Raw genomic sequence first — 21,216 nt, 5'->3', positions numbered from 1 at the left:
GACTCCAATTATGTCAATTGGCCTATCAGAAGCTTCTAAAGCCATGACATAATTTTCTAGAATTTTCCAAGCTGTTTAAAGGCACCGTCAACTTAGTGTATGTAAACTTCTGACCCACTGGAATTGTGATCCAGTGAATTATAAGTGAAATAATCTGTCTGTAAATAATTGTTGGAAAAATGACTTGTGTCATGCACAGAGTAGATGTCCTAACCGACCTGCCAAAACTATAGTTTGTTAACAAGACATTTGTGGAGTTTTTGAAAAACAGGTTTTAATGACTCCAACCTAAGTGTGTGTAAACTTCCCACTTCTACTGTAAATATTTTTGGGGTGACCGACTATGCTCTTTATTTTCTGCATCTATGTCATATCGCTGAGTCTACCTTTGTTTTAAAAAGAAGGAGGCAAGATTTCCTGTCTGAGTAGTGACTCTTTTTAAGAAAAGTGTCATTTTGATTAGTGCCTGTAACTGTGGGAGGAGACTGGAAGCCATTACAGAGAGATCTGAGTTTTAGGGACGAGACTGGAAGCCATTACAGAGGGATCTGAGTTTTAGGGAGGAGACTGGAAGCCATTACAGAGGGATCTGAGTTTTAGGGAGGAGACTGGAAGCCATTACAGAGGGATCTAAGTTTTAGGGAGGAGACTGGAAGCCATTACAGAGGGATCTGAGTTTTAGGGAGGAGACGAAGCCATTACAGAGGGATCTGAGTTTTAGGGAGGAGACTGGAAGCCATTACAGAGGGATCTGAGTTTTAGGGAGGAGACTGGAAGCCATTACAGAGGGATCTGAGTTTTAGGGAGGAGACTGGAAGCCATTACAGAGGGATCTGAGTTTTAGGGAGGAGACTGGAAGCCATTACAGAGGGATCTGAGTTTTAGGGAGGACACTGGAAGCCATTACAGAGGGATCTGAGTTTTAGGGAGGAGACTGGAAGACATTACAGAGGGGTCTGAGTTTTATGGAGGAGACGAAGCCATTACAGAGGGATCTGAGTTTTAGGGAGGAGACTGGAAGCAATTACAGAGGGATCTGAGTTTTAGGGAGGATACTGGAAGCCATTACAGAGGGATCTGAGTTTTAGGGAGGAGACGAAGCCATTACAGAGGGATCTGAGTTTTAGGGAGGAGACGAAGCCATTACAGAGGGATCTGAGTTTTAGGGAGGAGACTGGAAGCCATTACAGAGGGATCTGAGTTTTAGGGAGGAGACGAAGCCATTACAGAGGGATCTGAGTTTTAGGGAGGAGACTGGAAGCCATTACAGAGGGATCTGAGTTTTATGGAGGAGACTGGAAGCCATTACAGAGGGATCTGAGTTTTAGGGAGGAGACGAAGCCATTACAGAGGGATCTGAGTTTTAGGGAGGAGACTGGAAGCCATTACAGAGGGATCTGAGTTTTATGGAGGAGACTGGAAGCCATTACAGAGGGATCTGAGTTTTAGGGAGGAGACTGGAAGCCATTACAGAGGGATCTGAGTTTTAGGGAGGAGACAAAGCCATTACAGAGGGATCTGAGTTTTAGGGAGGAGACTGGAAGCCATTACAGAGGGATCTGAGTTTTAGGGAGGAGACTGGAAGCCATTACAGAGGGATCTGAGTTTTAGGGAGGAGACTGGAAGCCATTACAGAGGGATCTGAGTTTTAGGGAGGAGACTGGAAGCCATTACAGAGGGATCTGAGTTTTAGGGAGGAGACTGGAAGACATTACAGAGGGGTCTGAGTTTTATGGAGGAGACGAAGCCATTACAGAGGGATCTGAGTTTTAGGGAGGAGACTGGAAGCAATTACAGAGGGATCTGAGTTTTAGGGAGGATACTGGAAGCCATTACAGAGGGATCTGAGTTTTAGGGAGGAGACAAAGCCATTACAGAGGGATCTGAGTTTTAGGGAGGAGACGAAGCCATTACAGAGGGATCTGAGTTTTAGGGAGGAGACTGGAAGCCATTACAGAGGGATCTGAGTTTTAGGGAGGAGACGAAGCCATTACAGAGGGATCTGAGTTTTAGGGAGGAGACTGGAAGCCATTACAGAGGGATCTAAGTTTTAGGGAGGAGACTGGAAGCCATTACAGAGGGATCTGAGTTTTAGGGAGGAGACTGGAAGCCATTACAGAGGGATCTGAGTTTTAGGGAGGAGACTGGAAGCCATTACAGAGGGATCTGAGTTTTAGGGAGGAGACTGGAAGCCATTACAGAGGGATCTGAGTTTTAGGGAGGAGACGAAGCCATTACAGAGGGATCTGAGTTTTAGGGAGGAGACTGGAAGCCATTACAGAGGGATCTAAGTTTTAGGGAGGAGACTGGAAGCCATTACAGAGGGATCTGAGTTTTATGGAGGAGACTGGAAGCCATTACAGAGGGATCTGAGTTTTAGGGAGGAGACTGGAAGCCATTACAGAGGGATCTGAGTTTTAGGGAGGAGACTGGAAGCCATTACAGAGGGATCTAAGTTTTAGGGAGGAGACTGGAAGCCATTACAGAGGGATCTGAGTTTTAGGGAGGAGACGAAGCCATTACAGAGGGATCTGAGTTTTAGCTAAGACCTTCTGTGGTTCATCACTGTTACAATGCCAAACGCCTCGCACCATCACACCAGCAGCCCACAGGACACTACTCTGCAGTCAACCAGCCTGCCTACTGCTGCATGTTTCATAAGACACTCGTTTTTATTTTTTCATGACATCTTTATTTAACTAGGCAAGTCAGTTAAGAACTAATTCAGATTTTCAATGACGGCCTAGGAACAGTGGGTTAACTGCCTCGTTGAGGGGAAGAACGACAGATGTTTACCTCTTCAGCTCGGGGATTTGATCTTGCAACCTTTCGGTTACAAGTCCAACCCTCTAACCACTAGGCTACCTGCCACACTAGGCTACCTGCCACACTAGGCTACCTGCCACACGTAAGCATAATACTCACCAGTCAAACTAGTATACACTCACTGACTACCACACTTCTCACCAGTCAAACTAGTATACACTCACTGGTTTCCACACTTCTCCCCAGTCAAACTAGTATACACTCACTGGCTACCACACTTCTCCCCAGTCAAACTAGTATACACTCACTGGCTACCACACTACTCAGCAGTCAAACTAGTATACACTCACTGGCTACCACACTTCTCACCAGTCAAACTAGTATACACTCACTGGCTACCACACTTCTCACCAGTCAAACTAGTAAACACTCACTGGCTACCACACTTCTCCCCAGTCAAACTAGTATACACTCACTGGCTACCACACTACTCAGCAGTCAAACTAGTATACACTCACTGGCTACCACACTTCTCACCAGTCAAACTAGTATACACTCACTGGCTACCACACTACTCAGCAGTCAAACTAGTATACACTCACTGGCTACTACACTACTCACCAGTCAAACTAGTATACACTCACTGGCACACTTTCACCATCCACATTCGCTGACAAGCACACTGTTAGTAAGTCATGTAATGTAGGAGCTGGTTATGTAATGTAGGAGCTGGTTATGTAATGTAGGAGATGGTTATGTAATGTAGGAGCTGGTTATGTAATGTAGGAGCTGGTTATGTACTGTAGGAGATGGTTATGTACTGTAGGAGATGGTTATGTAATGTAGGAGCTGGTTATGTAATGTAGGAGATGGTTATGTAATGTAGGAGATGGTTATGTAATGTAGGAGATGGTTATGTAATGTAGGAGATGGTTATGTAATGTAGGAGATGGTTATGTAATGTAGGAGCTGGTTATGTAATGTAGGAGATGGTTATGTAATGTAGGAGATGGTTATGTACTGTAGGAGATGGTTATGTACTGTAGGAGATGGTTATGTAATGAAAGAGGAGGGAGAGGAGGATGAGGGAAGATAAGGGAACAGTAGGAGGAGAAAAGGGAGGAGGAAGAAGGGAGGAAGTAAGAGATCAAGAAGCAACGGGGAGGAAGAGGATAAGGAGGAGAGAGAGAAAAGCTGGGAGGAAGAGGATAAGGAGGACAGAGAGAGGAGCTGGGAAGAAGAGGATAAGGAGGAGAGGAGAGAGGAGCTGGGAGGGAGAGGATAAGGAGGAGAGGAGAGAGGAGCTGGGAAGAAAAGGATAAGGAGGAGAGGAGAGAGAGGAGAGAGAGGAGCTGGGAGGAAGAAGATAAGGAGGAGAGAGAGAGAGAGAGAGAAAGGAGCTGGGAGGAAGAAGATAAGGAGGAGAGAGAGAGAGAGAATTGCTGGGAGGAAGAGGATAAGGAGGAGAGAGAGATAATTGCTGGGAGGAAGAGGATAAGGAGGAGAGAGAGAAGCTTGGAAGAAGAGGATAAGGGGGAGAGGAGACAGGAGCTGGGAGGAAGAGGATAAGGGGGAGAGGAGAGAGGAGCTGGGAGGAAGAGGATAAGGAGGAGAGGAGAGAGAGGAGCTGGGAGGAAGAGGATAAGGAGGAGAGAGAGAGAGGAGCTGGGAGGGAGAGGATAAGGGGGAGAGGAGAGAGGAGCTGGGAGGAAGAGGATAAGGGTGAGAGGAGAGAGAGGAGCTGGGAGGAAGAGGATAAGGAGGAGAGGAGAGAGGAGCTGGGAGGAAGAGGATAAGGGTGAGAGGAGAGAGGAGCTGGGAGGAAGAGGATAAGGGTGAGAGGAGAGAGAGGAGCTGGGAGGAAGAGGATAAGGAGGAGAGGAGAGAGAGGAGCTGGGAGGAAGAGGATAAGGGTGAGAGGAGAGAGAGGAGCTGGGAGGAAGAGGATAAGGAGGAGAGGAGAGAGAGGAGCTGGGAGGAAGAGGATAAGGGTGAGAGGAGAGAGAGGAGCTGGGAGGAAGAGGATGAGGGTGAGAGGAGAGAGAGGAGCTGGGAGGAAGAGGATAAGGGTGAGAGGAGAGAGGAGCTGGGAGGAAGAGGATAAGGGTGAGAGGAGAGAGAGGAGCTGGGAGGAAGAGGATAAGGAGGAGAGGAGAGAGGAGCTGGGAGGGAGAGGATAAGGGGGAGAGGAGAGAGGAGCTGGGAGGAAGAGGATAAGGGTGAGAGGAGAGAGAGGAGCTGGGAGGAAGAGGATAAGGAGGAGAGGAGAGAGGAGCTGGGAGGAAGAGGATAAGGGTGAGAGAGGAGCTGGGAGGAAGAGGATAAGGGTGAGAGGAGAGAGGAGCTGGGAGGAAGAGGATAAGGGTGAGAGGAGAGAGAGGAGCTGGGAGGAAGAGGATAAGGGTGAGAGAGAGAGGAGCTGGGAGGGAGAGGATAAGGAGGAGAGAGAGAGGAGCTGGGAGGGAGAGGATAAGGAGGAGAGAGAGAGGAGCTGGGAGGGAGAGGATAAGGAGGAGAGAGAGAGGAGCTGGGAGGAAGAGGATAAGGAGGAGAGCGGAGCTGGGAGGAAACAGATAAGGAGGAGAGCGGAGCTGGGAGGAAACAGATAAGGAGGAGAGAGAGAGGAGCTGATTAGGAAGAGGATAAGGAGGAGAGAGAGAGGGGAGTTGGGAGGAAGAGGATAAGGAGGAGAGAGATAGAGAGATAGAGGGGCTGGGAGGAAGAGGATACGGAGGAGAGAGATAGAGAGAGGGGCTGGGAGGAAGAGGATAAGGAGGAGAGGAGAGCGAGGAGCTGGTAGAAAGAGGATAAGGAGGAGAAGAGAGAGAGAAAATAGCTGGGAGGAAGAGGATAAGGAGGAGAAGAGAGAGAGGAGCTGGGAGGAAGAGGATAAGGAGGAGAGGAGAGAAAAAGGAGCTGGGAGGAAAATGATAAGGAGGAGAGAGAGGAGCTGGTTAGGAGGAGAGAGAGAGGAGCTGGGAGGAAGAGGACAAGGAGGAGAGAGATAGGGAGAGGGGCTGGGAGGAAGAAGATAAGGAGGAGAGAGAGGAGCTGGGGGGAAAAGGATAAGGAGGAGAGAGAGGAGCTGGGATGAAGAGGATAAGGAGGAGAGGAGAGAGGAGCTGGGATGAAGAGGATAAGGAGGAGAGGAGAGAGGAGCTGGGAGGAAGAGGATAAGGAGGAGAGAGAGAGAGAGGAGCTGGGAAGAAGAGGATAAGGGGGAGAGGTGAGAGAGAGGAGCTGGGAGGAAGAGTATAAGGAGGAGAGAGAAGAGCTGGGAGGAAGAGGATAAGGAGGAGAGGAGAGAGGAGCTGGGATGAAGAGGATAAGGAGGAGAGGAGAGAGGAGCTGGGAGGAAGAGGATAAGGAGGAGAGAGAGAGAGAGGAGCTGGGAGGAAGAGGATAAGGGTGAGAGGAGAGAGAGGAGCTGGGAGGAAGAGGATAAGGAGGAGAGGAGAGAGAGGAGCTGGGAGGAAGAGGATAAGGGTGAGAGGAGAGAGAGGAGCTGGGAGGAAGAGGATGAGGGTGAGAGGAGTGAGAGGAGCTGGGAGGAAGAGGATAAGGGTGAGAGGAGAGAGGAGCTGGGAGGAAGAGGATAAGGGTGAGAGGAGAGAGAGGAGCTGGGAGGAAGAGGATAAGGAGGAGAGGAGAGAGGAGCTGGGAGGGAGAGGATAAGGGGGAGAGGAGAGAGGAGCTGGGAGGAAGAGGATAAGGGTGAGAGGAGAGAGAGGAGCTGGGAGGAAGAGGATAAGGAGGAGAGGAGAGAGGAGCTGGGAGGAAGAGGATAAGGGTGAGAGAGGAGCTGGGAGGAAGAGGATAAGGGTGAGAGGAGAGAGGAGCTGGGAGGAAGAGGATAAGGGTGAGAGGAGAGAGAGGAGCTGGGAGGAAGAGGATAAGGGTGAGAGGAGAGAGAGGAGCTGGGAGGAAGAGGATAAGGGTGAGAGGAGAGAGGAGCTGGGAGGGAGAGGATAAGGAGGAGAGAGAGAGGAGCTGGGAGGAAGAGGATAAGGAGGAGAGGAGAGAGAGGAGCTGGGAGGAAGAGGATAAGGGTGAGAGAGAGAGGAGCTGGGAGGGAGAGGATAAGGAGGAGAGAGAGAGGAGCTGGGAGGGAGAGGATAAGGAGGAGAGAGAGAGGAGCTGGGAGGGAGAGGATAAGGAGGAGAGAGAGAGGAGCTGGGAGGAAGAGGATAAGGAGGAGAGCGGAGCTGGGAGGAAACAGATAAGGAGGAGAGCGGAGCTGGGAGGAAACAGATAAGGAGGAGAGAGAGAGGAGCTGATTAGGAAGAGGATAAGGAGGAGAGAGAGAGGGGAGTTGGGAGGAAGAGGATAAGGAGGAGAGAGATAGAGAGATAGAGGGGCTGGGAGGAAGAGGATACGGAGGAGAGAGATAGAGAGAGGGGCTGGGAGGAAGAGGATAAGGAGGAGAGGAGAGCGAGGAGCTGGTAGAAAGAGGATAAGGAGGAGAAGAGAGAGAGAAAATAGCTGGGAGGAAGAGGATAAGGAGGAGAAGAGAGAGAGGAGCTGGGAGGAAGAGGATAAGGAGGAGAGGAGAGAAAAAGGAGCTGGGAGGAAAATGATAAGGAGGAGAGAGAGGAGCTGGTTAGGAGGAGAGAGAGAGGAGCTGGGAGGAAGAGGACAAGGAGAAGAGAGATAGGGAGAGGGGCTGGGAGGAAGAAGATAAGGAGGAGAGAGAGGAGCTGGGGGGAAAAGGATAAGGAGGAGAGAGAGGAGCTGGGATGAAGAGGATAAGGAGGAGAGGAGAGAGGAGCTGGGATGAAGAGGATAAGGAGGAGAGGAGAGAGGAGCTGGGAGGAAGAGGATAAGGAGGAGAGAGAGAGAGAGGAGCTGGGAAGAAGAGGATAAGGGGGAGAGGTGAGAGAGAGGAGCTGGGAGGAAGAGTATAAGGAGGAGAGAGAAGAGCTGGGAGGAAGAGGATAAGGAGGAGAGGAGAGAGGAGCTGGGATGAAGAGGATAAGGAGGAGAGGAGAGAGGAGCTGGGAGGAAGAGGATAAGGAGGAGAGAGAGAGAGAGGAGCTGGGAGGAAGAGGATAAGGGTGAGAGGAGAGAGAGGAGCTGGGAGGAAGAGGATAAGGAGGAGAGGAGAGAGAGGAGCTGGGAGGAAGAGGATAAGGGTGAGAGGAGAGAGAGGAGCTGGGAGGAAGAGGATGAGGGTGAGAGGAGAGAGAGGAGCTGGGAGGAAGAGGATAAGGGTGAGAGGAGAGAGGAGCTGGGAGGAAGAGGATAAGGGTGAGAGGAGAGAGAGGAGCTGGGAGGAAGAGGATAAGGAGGAGAGGAGAGAGGAGCTGGGAGGGAGAGGATAAGGGGGAGAGGAGAGAGGAGCTGGGAGGAAGAGGATAAGGGTGAGAGGAGAGAGAGGAGCTGGGAGGAAGAGGATAAGGAGGAGAGGAGAGAGGAGCTGGGAGGGAGAGGATAAGGGTGAGAGAGGAGCTGGGAGGAAGAGGATAAGGGTGAGAGGAGAGAGGAGCTGGGAGGAAGAGGATAAGGGTGAGAGGAGAGAGAGGAGCTGGGAGGAAGAGGATAAGGGTGAGAGGAGAGAGAGGAGCTGGGAGGAAGAGGATAAGGGTGAGAGGAGAGAGGAGCTGGGAGGGAGAGGATAAGGAGGAGAGAGAGAGGAGCTGGGAGGAAGAGGATAAGGAGGAGAGGAGAGAGAGGAGCTGGGAGGAAGAGGATAAGGGTGAGAGAGAGAGGAGCTGGGAGGGAGAGGATAAGGAGGAGAGAGAGAGGAGCTGGGAGGGAGAGGATAAGGAGGAGAGAGAGAGGAGCTGGGAGGGAGAGGATAAGGAGGAGAGAGAGAGGAGCTGGGAGGAAGAGGATAAGGAGGAGAGCGGAGCTGGGAGGAAACAGATAAGGAGGAGAGCGGAGCTGGGAGGAAACAGATAAGGAGGAGAGAGAGAGGAGCTGATTAGGAAGAGGATAAGGAGGAGAGAGAGAGGGGAGTTGGGAGGAAGAGGATAAGGAGGAGAGAGATAGAGAGATAGAGGGGCTGGGAGGAAGAGGATACGGAGGAGAGAGATAGAGAGAGGGGCTGGGAGGAAGAGGATAAGGAGGAGAGGAGAGCGAGGAGCTGGTAGAAAGAGGATAAGGAGGAGAAGAGAGAGAGAAAATAGCTGGGAGGAAGAGGATAAGGAGGAGAAGAGAGAGAGGAGCTGGGAGGAAGAGGATAAGGAGGAGAGGAGAGAAAAAGGAGCTGGGAGGAAAATGATAAGGAGGAGAGAGAGGAGCTGGTTAGGAGGAGAGAGAGAGGAGCTGGGAGGAAGAGGACAAGGAGGAGAGAGATAGGGAGAGGGGCTGGGAGGAAGAAGATAAGGAGGAGAGAGAGGAGCTGGGGGGAAAAGGATAAGGAGGAGAGAGAGGAGCTGGGATGAAGAGGATAAGGAGGAGAGGAGAGAGGAGCTGGGATGAAGAGGATAAGGAGGAGAGGAGAGAGGAGCTGGGAGGAAGAGGATAAGGAGGAGAGAGAGAGAGAGGAGCTGGGAAGAAGAGGATAAGGGGGAGAGGTGAGAGAGAGGAGCTGGGAGGAAGAGTATAAGGAGGAGAGAGAAGAGCTGGGAGGAAGAGGATAAGGAGGCGAGAGAGGAGCTGGGAGGAAGAGGATAAGGAGGAGAGAGAGAGGGGAGCTGGGAGGAAGAGGATAAGGAGGAGAGAGATAGGGAGAGGGGCTGGGAGGAAGAGGATATGGAGGAGAGAGATAGGGAGAGGGGCTGGGAGGAAGAGGATAAGGAGGAGAGAGAGAGGGGAGCTGGGAGGAAGAGGATAAGGAGGAGTGAGAGAGGAGCTGATTTGGAGGAAAAGGAGGAGAAAGAGAGAGGGGAGCTGGGAGGAAAAGGATACGGAAGAGAGAGAGAGGGGAGCTGGGAGGAAGAGGATAAGGAGGAGAGAGATAGGGAGAGGGGCTGGGAGGAAGAGGATATGGAGGAGAGAGATAGGGAGAGGGGCTGGGAGGAAGAGGATAAGGAGGAGAGAGAGGAGTTGATTAGGAGGATATGGAGGAGAGAGAGAGGGGGGAGCTGGGAGGAAAAGGATAAGGAGGTGAGAGAGAGGAGCTGGTTAGGAAGAGGATAAGGAGGAGAGAGAGGGGGAGCTGGGAGGAAGAGGATAAGGAAGAGAGGCGAGAAAGAGGAGCTGGTAGAAAGAGGATAAGGAGGAGAGGAGAGAGAGAAAATAGCTGGGCGGAAGAGGAGAAGGAGGAGAAGAGAGAGAGGAGGTGGGAAGAAGAGGATAAGGAGGAGAGAGAGGGGCTGGGAGGAAAAGGATAAGGAGGAGAGAGAGAGGAGCTGGGAGGAAAAGGATAAGGAGGAGAGAGAGATGATCTGGTTAGTAAGAGGATAAGGAGGAGAGAGAGAGGAGCTGGGAGGAAGAGGATAAGGAGGAGAGAGATAGGGAGAGGGGCTGGGAGGAAGAAGATAAGGAGGAGAGAGCGGGGCTGGGAGGAAAATGATAAGGAGGCGAGAGAGAGGGGAGCTGGGAGGAAGAGGATAAGGAGGAGAGAGAGAGGGAAGCTGGGAGGAAGAGGATAAGGAGGAGAGAGATAGAGAGAGGGGCTGGGAGGAAGAGGATATGGAGGAGAGAGATAGAGAGAGGGGCTGGGAGGAAGAGGAGAAGGAGGAGAGAGAGAAAATAGCTGGGAGGAATAGGAGAAGGAGGAGAGAGATAGAGAGAGGGGCTGGGAGGAAGAGGATACGGAGGAGAGAGATAGAGAGAGGAGCTGGGAGAAAGAGGATAAGGAGGAGGGGAGAGAGAGAAGAGCTGGGAGTAAGAGGATGAGGAGGAGAGGAGAGAGAAAGGAGCAGGGAGGAAGATGATAAGGAGGAGAGAGAGAGGAGCTGGGATGAAGAGGATAAGGAGGAGAGAGAGAGGAGCTGGTAGGAAGAGGATAAGGAGGAGAGGAGAGAGAAATGAGCAGGGAGAAAGACGATAAGGAGGAGAGAGAGAGAAGTGGTGGAAGAAAGAAGATAAGGAGGAGAGAGAAAGAGAGGAGCTGGGAGGAATAGGATAAGGAGGAGAGAGAGAGAAGTGCTGGAAGAAAGAAGATAAGGAGGAGAGAGAGAGAGAAAGAGAGGAGCTGGGAGGAAGAGGATAAGGAGGAGAGAGAGAGATAGAGTGAGAGGAACTGGGAGGAAGCCCATGTGGAGAGGGAGGAGGAGTGAGTGATAGTGGTACCGAGGGAGAAGAGATGAAATAACGGATGAGGGAGCAGGCGGGAAAAGGAGGTAGAGATAAACTGATGGAAAGACATTAAACAATAAAGAGGATAAAGAAAGATGGAGGTCGATGTAAGAGGAATTCAGAGTCGTGAAGGAGTGACAAAAAAGGAAATAGAGATGTAGAGAATGGTGAAGAGAGGGAGATGAAGTCTTAGAAAGAGAGAGGACTCACAACATGAAGTCCTGCTCCCAGCTGGGCAGGCTTCCCCGGACAGCGATGGTCGTGCTCTTCACATTTTGCACCTTCAGGGTCACATACGTGTTGAACTTCTCTGTGAGTGAGAGAGAGAAAGATCTGAATTACTCTGTGAGGGAGAGAAACAACTGAACTTCTCTGTGAGGGGTAGAGTGAGAAAGTACTGAATTACTCTGTGAGGGGTAGAGTCAGAAATATCTGAATTACTCTGTGAGGGGTAGAGTCAGAAATATCTGAATTACTCTGTGAGGGGTAGAGTCAGAAATATCTGAATTACTCTGTGAGGGGTAAAGTGGTAAAGAACGGAATTTATCTGTGAGGGAGAAAAGTAGCTAACTGAATTTATCTGTGAGGGGTAGAGAGTGAAAGAACTGAATGTATCTGTGAGGGGTAGAGAGTGAAAGAACTGAATTTATCTGTGAGAGGTAGAGAGTGAAAGAACTGAATTTATCTGTGAGAGGTAGAGAGTGAAATAACTGAATTTATCTGTGAGGGGTAGAGAGTGAAATAACTGAATTTATCTGTGAGTGGTAGAGAGTGAAATAACTGAATTTATCTGTGAGGGGTAGAGAGTGAAATAACTGAATTTATCTGTGAGGGGTAGAGAGTGAAATAACTGAATTTATCTGTGAGAGGTAGAGAGTGAAAGAACTGAATTTATCTGTGAGGGGTAGAGAGTGAAAGAACTGCATTTATCTGTGAGGGGTAGAGAGTGAAATAACTGAATTTATCTGTGAGGGGTAGAGAAAGAAACAACTGAAGAGGAGAGGAAAGAAATGCTCCATATAAGAACTCTAGTCAGAGAAGTTGGCTGAAACACAGGTCTAGGACCAGGGCAGGAGTTTTTCCTCAGCACATGACCTGACCAGCCACACATGATCAGGTAAACTCCTGTCCCTATAAAACATAGCTAGCAAGTTTTCTCCAACCCAGTCCTGTTTTGTCTATTCTATTTCCAGGTTCCCAGCAGCACATACCTTGGGCTCCATCCAGCTTGGCTTTCTTCACTGGGAAAACATAAAGAGGAACACAGTCACACAGGGCAACACCATCTGTCGACAGAACTCTTACATACAGAACATAACATGCTGGAGCTGTTAACCTCCAAAATGGGTTCTAGTTTCCTGTTTTGTGGTTGTCACTAGTTACCACAACCTCAAAGTAAAAACTGTCTATAAAATATTATTTAAGGTTAGGGTTAGGCATAAGATTAGCAGTGTGGCTAAGGTTAGGGCTAGGTTTAAAATCACATTTTAAGAAGATACATAGTAGAAATAGGAACGTTTTTGACATTGTGGCTGTGGTAACTAGTGACAACCCTGTTTTGTGGGCAGTTCTCATGTTGGATCATTTCTCTGGATCTCTGGAACGTTGGATGGTGGTATAATTCCATCCGATTTCCTGTACGTGTGAAAACTTGTTTTACTAAACTATATGGAATTGTTTTAAGAACATCATACCAATAATCATGTTGCTATTTGATTTAGAAGTATAAAAATATATATATACACATGTTTTTGTTACATTTTTTGACCTTACTGCTTGCTATTAGCCCATACAAACACATTGAATAAAAGGCGCTGCATGGTTAATCTGTGGTCTGCATTGGCCATGCAGCATTTATGGTGATACGACCTCTGCAGAAGTCAGGGCATTCATACTGCTTGCGCTTCACGGAGCAGCGCAGAGCAATTGTGAAGGAAGTTGTCAAGCAAGTGAGTTTGTGTTTATATAGGACCTCCCGTCGTCACCTACCGTCAATCAATCATGTTAATGTGGAGCTAGACAGAGCCCTCGGCTCGCATTGTTACAGAATTTGAAAGGTGCACAGTGATGCGATACGGAGCTCAATTTGGACTCTGCATGCCTCCGGAGGCTCCGCAATTGCGTCACGCCATCGATACGGCGCCTCCGACCACATTTTCGTATAAAGCATAAATTGGCTTTAACATTGAACAACAGATAGTCCCCCCCCCCTCCCCCCCAAAAAAATGTAAAGGAAGTTTGTTTGAAAGTGTCTGTCCTATATCTGAGAGGTATAAGAAAGATCAGGACGTATTCATGTATTTAAGCCCTTATTTTGGGGACTGAACAGTCTCCATATATACTGACTTCCATCATTTTTTTCAACTGGTACCGGGAGACCTTCAGATGAGTCTTGTGAGCCTGTTGGCGTCCTAGAGAAAAACAACCTAAAACTAGGTGTTTGTGAGAGTCTCACAATTCCACAGAGGGTCCATATGAGTGTGTAGCCCAAACATGTTCGGACACTAGAAACAGAAGTTGGCAGATTGGCTGTACCGACTTCAGACGGGTCCCAAGACGCTTGTGGGAGTCGTAGAGAAGAACGGAAAACACCATCGTGGTCGCGAGAGTCTCATCTTTCCACAGAGGGGTCATTATAGTTGTTTTTATTGATTCATGTACTGCATTGCCGAGGGAGCTTGCACATACATGCTGTAAACTGTGTATGTGACTAATACATTTGATTTGATGCTCCTCAATACTTATTCCACTAGATCAAAGTTTCAGCCAGGTAGGATACATAGTGGAAACAGATGGAGTTGGGTTGCATATAGTCATGATAGGTTACAGTATTTTTCCCAATCTTCTGTTTTCATTGTGTTGGTTAATTGTTAAATAGTGCAGCATTTATTCAAATTCAAAATAGTTGTGCAAAATATTTTACTCATCAGAGTTTTAGAATATTTTATTATTATTTTGTTATTGTTATTGCTATTGGTAAAGTGACTAAGACTTACACATTTGATACTAAATGTTATTTATTTGTGTAATTTAATTTGCCATTAAGACATCTATTCTATGTATCTAAATAATAAAAGTGATAATTTGTCAGTGAATCTGTGACTGCGGTTGTGGCCCCCAAAAAATGTTGGGTGCACTTTTTTTTTGTTTGAGCACATGCCCCCCAAAAGATCTGTGGCTGGCCGTGATGGCTGCCATCATCTGAGGACATTAGCTGGTTAGGCTACCACGGTCCTGTTGTCTCTTGGACCAAAGTGAGTTCTTTATTTGTTAATCTGATGTTTTGTTTACTAAATATATGATTTGTTTCATAGTCAACCTACTTATCAGAGGATCTGTTAGTACCTTACTTTCACTGTTCAATTGTACACTATTAGCATTAGCATTTAGCATTCGTCCATTTAAGTGGATGTAGCATTAAGTCCAAGTATTGCCACATTTTGTTGCCAGAACAATTGTCCTTTTCAAAACCCATACCATTTCTTATAACAATCATACACATAGACAGAAGCATTAACACGCAGCAAATCACTTACTATATAGCAGAGGCTGTAGTGCACTCTCATAGCATGTGTCCTAAATGGCACCCTATTTCTCCTGTAGCCCTGGTTAAAAAGAGTGCACTATGTAGGGAATAGTGTGCCATTTGGAACTCAGACATAGGAGGAGGCTCCACTAGTATGACTGGCCTGTGGTGTGTTATCCACAGTGGTGTTGCAGTAGAGACAGACGGTGGACGTGCTGATTCTCTGAGCACTGTACAGAGACTTGTCATATTGGAGAAGGGGAGAATATGTGTTGCTACCTTGTAGTCCACGTGAATCATCTACACTGTGCAAACCAGTTACAGTCACTAGCCTATTGAAGGACAACAGAAGTGCAATAAAAAGTTATTTATTTTCAAATAACTATATATTTCGGCATTTTCGGCATCCCTCTCAAAGGGTTGTTTCAATTAAGGCTATAATGCCAAATGTGTGTGTGTTTTTTTGTAATAAAGAAACACATCCTGTTACCCTATTCTGAGAGTGTGGGTTGAATATATTTTGTGGTTTTGTCTCTATAACGCCCACTCTATCCCTCTGCAGTACTGTTTAAACAGCTCTGACGTAACTCATGCCAGCATAGTTAATGCCCTACACTTTTCCTACCCACACACACACAGACCAATGTAGTCTCGGGGGAATTCTTTATTATTCTATACGTTACATTATGAAAGGAATAGCGGTTGTACAATATCATACGAATAAAAGGACATGTAGTATCAAAGGACGTGTAGTTTCATACGTTTTACCTAGTTGTACCATAGCAAACGAATTGGAGGATGCTTAGTATTATCCTAAACGATATCATAACCGCCATCGATAAGAGACATTACTGTGCAGCCGTATTCATCGACCTGGCCAAGGCTTTCGACTCTGTCAATCACCACATTCTTATTGGCAGACTCAACAGCCTTGGTTTCTCAAATGATTGCCTCGCCTGGTTCACCAACTACTTCTCTGATAGAGTTCAGTGTGTCAAATCGGAGGGCCTGTTGTCCCGACCTCTGGCAGTGTCTACGGGAATGCCACAGGGTTCAATTCTCAGGCCGACTCTCTTCTCTGTATACATCAATGATATCGCTCTTGCTGCTGGTGATTCTCTGATCCACCTCTACACAGACGACAACATTCTGTATACTTCCGGCCCTTCTTTGGACACTGTGCTAACTAACATCCAGATGAGCTTCAATGCCATACAACTCTCCTTCCGTGGCCTCCAACTGCTCTTAAATGCAAATAAAACTAAATGCATGCACTACTCTGTACGGTTCTGACTACAAATACCTAGGTGTCTGGCTAGACTGTAAACTCTCCTTCCAGACTCACATTAAGCATCTCCAATCCAAAATTAAATCTAGAATCGGCTTCCTATTTCGCAACAAAGCATCCTTCACTCTTGCTGCCAAACATACCCTTGTAAAACTGACCATCCTACCCATCCCTGACTTCGGCGATGTCATTTATAAAATAGCCTCCAACATTCTACTCAACAAATTGGATGCAGTCCACTGCGACCTGTACGCTCTCGTTGGCTGGCCCTCGCTTCATACTCGTCGCCAAATCCACTGGCTCCAGGTCATCTACAAGTCTTTGCTTGGTTAAACACCCGCCTTATCTCAGCTCACTGGTCACCATAGCAGCACCCACCCGTAACACGTGCTCCAGCAGGTATATTTCACTAGTCACCCCCAAAGCCAATTCCCCCTTTGGGTGCCTTTCCTTCCAGTTCTCTACTGCCAATGACTGGAACGAATTGCATAAATCTCTGAAGCTGGAGACTCATATCTCCCTCACTAGCTTTAAGCACCAGCTGTCAGAGCAGCTCACAGATCACTGCACCTGTACATAGCCCATCTGTAAACAGCCCATCCAACTATCTCATCTCCATACTGTATTTATTTATTTTGCTCCTTTGCACCCCAGTATCTCTACTTGCACATTCATCTTCTGCACATCTACCATTCCAGTGTTTAATTGCTATATTGTAATTACTTCGCCACCATGGCCTATTTATTGCCTTAACTCCCTTATCTTAACTTATTTACACTCACTGTATATAGACTTTTTTTTCTTTTTTTCTACTGTATTATTGACTGTATGTTTGTTTATTCCATGTGTAACTCTGTGTTGTTGTATGTGTCAATCTGCTGTGCATTATCTTGGCCAGGTCACAGTTGTAAATGAGTATTTGTTCTCAACTAGCCTACCTGGTTAAATAAAGGTGAAAAAAATACGTCTTTCACTCAGACCTGGGCGCTTGTTGCGCTGTAACAACAAAGAAAAATTACTGGGAGAATTTACGTTGGTGGTTAGGATAACTAACGACAAAGGATTGTTTACGTAAAAGGTTAGGGGAAGTGGGTTAAGTTTAGAATAAAGGTTAGGGGAAGGGTTTGCTAAAATCCTACAGTTGTCCCCTGCGTGACTCGAACACCCAACCTTGACGTCACGGATTATGTCGACCCATCCTCCCCGTCCAACTCATCTACTTTCATTTCTGTCTGAAGTAATTAGACCAGTAGTAGGTTTCATATGTGTTGGAGGTGCTCAGAAATACATCAAGTATGTTTCGTATGGGTCTGAGGCCACACACACACAGACACACACACACAGACACACACACACAGACACACACACACAGACACACACACACAGACACACACACACAGTCACACACACACACAGTCACACACACACAGTCACACACACACAGACACACACACACAGTCACACACACACAGACACACACACACAGACACACACACACAGACACACACACACAGACACACACACACAGACACACACACACAAACACACACACACAGACACACACACACAGTCACACACACACACAGTCATATTGCATCCACAGCGAGTTTTAATATTCAACAACCCCCACCTGCACAGCCCATAATACTTTCTAGAGGCCTGCCTGCCTGGCCCAAGTCTCCATGACAATGGAGGAAAGGAGAAAAGACGACACGTGAAATTCCCTGACTAAGAGAGAAGAGGCATTCTACACACAAACACACACACACACACGCACAAGCACACACACACACTGAACTAGTGATGAGTGAGCCTTACTGGAATACTGATGAAGTTAGTGTATTATGTAAAGGAGGCTGAAGCACTCCTTTACCTGCCTGTAGCCCTATGTTGTGTGGGTAAAGAACTGAAGCTATTCTTTATCTTCTTCATCACGTTGTTTTTAAACAAAGAATCACCTCCCACTGGGCAAACAACGCCATTTCAATGTGGACATTTGTGTAATATTTGGTAGAGATGTTGATCAGTGAGATTTCAAACTTTATTCACCCCTCAAAAAGTCAGCCAGAAGTTTGTTGAATTCCCAATGTGTTATCACTATGCTTTCAACCATCTACACTGAACAAAAATATAAACACAACATGCAAAGTCTTGGTCCCATGTTTCATGAACTGAAATAAAAGATCCCAGAAATGTTCCAAATGCACAAAAAAGCTAAATGTTTTCTCAAATGCACAATTTTTTTTTTTACCTCCCTCTTAGTGAGCATTTCTCCATTGCCAAGATAATCAATTCAGACAGGGGTGGCATATCAATAAGCTGATTAAACACAGGTGGATAATTACACAGGTGCACCTTGTACATGGGATGATAAAAGGACACTCAAAAATGTGCCGTTTTGTCAGACAACACAATGCCACAGATGTCTCAAGTTTTGACAGAGCGGACAGTTGGCATGCTGACTGCAGGAATGTCCACCAGAGCTGTTACCAGAGAATTGAATGTTCATTTATCTAATGTAAACTGCCTCCAACATAGTTTTAGAGAATTTGGCAGTACGTCCAACCAGCCTCACAACCGCAGACCACGTGTATGGCGATGTGTGGGCGAGCAGTTTGCTGATGTCAACGTTGTAAACAGAGTACCCCATGGTGGTGGTGGGGTTACTGTATGGACAGGAATAAGCTATGGACAACAAACACAATTGCATTTTATTGATGGCAATTTGACCACACAGAGATACAGAGACGAGATCTTGAGGCCATTCATCCGTCACCATCACCTCTTGTTTCAGCATGATAATGCATGGCCCCATACCCCAAAGATCTGTACACAATTCCTGGAAGCTGAAAATGTCCCAGTTCTTAAATGGCCTGCATACTCACCAGACATGTCACCCATTGAGCATGTTTGGGATGCGGACGTGTACGACAGCGTGTTCTAGTTCCTGCCAATATCCACCAACTTCGCACAGCCATTGTAGAGGAGTGGGACAACATTCCACAGGCCACAATAAACAGCCTGATCAATTCTATGTGAAGGAGATGTGTCACGCTGCATGAGACAAATGGTGGTCACACCAGATACTGACTGGTTCTCTGATTCACACCCCTACTTTTTGGGGGGGTTTCTGTGACCAACCGATGCATATCTGTATTCCTAGTTATGTGAAATCCATAGATTAGGGCCTAATGAATTCCTTTAAATTGACTGATTTCCTTCTATGAACTGTAAATCGGTAAGATCTTTGAAATTGTTGCATGTTGTGTTTATATTTTAGTTCAGTATAAAAACACAACCAAATTCCAAAGGAAAAACAATGTCTGATTTTTGTATTTATGCAACAATTAAATATGTTTTCACTGTGCTTCATCTAATAGCAGAACCAAATGACCTGGATTGCAGTTGAGATTACAAAGTACATGGTGCAAGTGATCAACGCTGTTTGAGATTCTGCACAGATTATTATAGTAATATTGAAGATCTCCTCAGACCTGCGACCGTTGTATGCTATCTTGAACATGCGTGCTCTCTATGACGACTTAAGAAGACATTCATAGTTACAGTAGGCTAACCTCAACATGTGGCCATGGATGGTGTTACTCGTTTTAAAGTTGAATAAATACTGTTACATCCGTTTGTAAGAAAGCCTTAACTTTAGACTATTTACTGCATTACTAAAGTATTATTGAATTGTGTGTTCGGTTATATATCGACATTTAAAGGATATCTACCACTGTTTTAATCCTGGTCTTTAACCTTTATATTTGGTTGAGTTGGAGACCTGAATCCAACATTTTATTTGTTTACTTGTCGACAAGTTAATAGGCTATTTACTGTATTGCAAAAGTGATATTGAATTGTGTTTGGTTATCAACGCAACCAAATATCAATATTTGAAGGAGATGTACATGTTGTGGCACTGACTTAGTTTGTCTACAAATGAATAATTGATATGTTGGATTCACATCTCCATCTCAACCAAGAATCAACATTAAAGAATAGGACTACATCAGATCAAACTTGATTTGAAGTGCATTTAAAGTTGCATTACATTTAGTCGTATTCTTTAAGATGGAGACATGAACCAAAGCTTGACCTACATGGACAATACTTTATGTGTTGTTTATTTTTATTTGAACCCTGTGTTGAATTAAAACAATTGCTGTTGATGACTTTGCAAATGATACATACTGTAGGCCTAAATAGTCTCCGTGATACTATATGACTTGTGATTACATTTCACCTGCTCTGTTAAACCTATCCTTTGGAATGATTTTGATAGCAACAGTGAATATATGCAGTTATTAACCCTTGACCTACAACTTCCCCGCCCCTACAGAAATCTAAACAACATAATAAAAAATCCCCATCGAAATCCATCTGTTTAAGATAAAGATATCTGTTTTATTGCATGGCTGCTCCTCAATCTACCGCGTCCGCCGATATCGCCCTTCCGCATCTGCGGGGAAAGGTGGTAGAGCTAGAGCGATGTTTGTCAAATCATGAGACATCCGGAAAATCGGTCTTGCCACGAAAACGTCTGTAGCGTTCAAACGGTTTGGCCAACAAACTATTGAAAGATGAGACTTCATTTGGTTCTAAGTTGGGACAGCCTCTTCTGCCAACTTCTGTCTGTAGCGTCCGAAAGGTTTGGGCGACCTATTAATATGACAACTCTGTGGTACGCTGAGACTCTCACAAACACAATGGTGTTCTCCATTTTGCTCTAGGATGCCCACAAGCCTCACAATACTCGTCTAAAGATACCCAGGAAACTAGTTTTAAAAATGTATGGAAGTACTGTATATCTGGAGTTTACTAGCTACCACGGTCTTGGTGTCAGGTAGATTCCATTAGCTCATTAGACTACCACGGCCTTGGGGTCAGGTAGATTCCATTAGCTCATTAGACTACCACGGCCTTGTGGTCAGGTAGATTCCATTAGCTCATTAGACTACCACGGCCTTGGGGTCAGGTAGATTCCATTAGTTCATTAGACTACCACGGCCTTGGGGTCAGGTAGATTCAATTAGCTCATTAGACTACCACGGTCTTGGTGTCAGGTAGATTCCATTAGCTCATTAGACTACCACGGCCTTGGGGTCAGGTAGATTCTATTAGCTCATTAGACTACCACAGCCTTGGGGTCAGGTAGATTCCATTAGCTCATTAGACTACCACGGCCTTGGGGTCAGGTAGATTCCATTAGCTCATTAGACTACCACGGCCTTGGGGTCAGGTAGATTCCATTAGCTCATTAGACTACCACGGTCTTGGTGTCAGGTAGATTCCATTAGCTCATTAGACTACCACGGCCTTGGGGTCAGTTAGATTCTATTAGCTCATTAGACTACCACGGCCTTGGGATCAGGTAGATTCTATTAGCTCATTAGACTACCACGGCCTTGGGGTCAGGTAGATTCTATTAGCTCATTAGACTACCACG

The 21,216-nt window shown here is 46.6% G+C and overlaps 1 protein-coding gene across 3 annotated transcripts in view; it reads right to left on the bottom strand.

Annotated features, from left to right (window-relative positions):
* LOC110530995 (protein unc-13 homolog A) overlaps nucleotides 1–21,216 on the bottom strand; it is a 115,491-nt gene that overhangs the window by 88,898 nt on the left and 5,377 nt on the right. For all 3 annotated transcript variants that reach the window (XM_036986344.1, XM_036986346.1, XM_036986345.1), the window contains exons 2-3: nucleotides 12,165–12,194; nucleotides 11,164–11,263 (exon numbers count right to left, since the gene is read on the bottom strand). In XM_036986344.1, coding sequence (XP_036842239.1) covers nucleotides 11,164–11,263; nucleotides 12,165–12,194 — 130 coding nt within the window. The remainder of the gene's footprint in view (nucleotides 1–11,163; nucleotides 11,264–12,164; nucleotides 12,195–21,216) is intronic.

This window comes from Oncorhynchus mykiss, chromosome 8 (genome assembly GCF_013265735.2).
Source record: "Oncorhynchus mykiss isolate Arlee chromosome 8, USDA_OmykA_1.1, whole genome shotgun sequence".
NCBI lineage: Eukaryota > Metazoa > Chordata > Actinopteri > Salmoniformes > Salmonidae > Oncorhynchus > Oncorhynchus mykiss.
The sequence above is the reverse complement of the archived record's forward strand: the minus strand, read 5'-3'. Positions and strand labels throughout refer to the sequence as shown.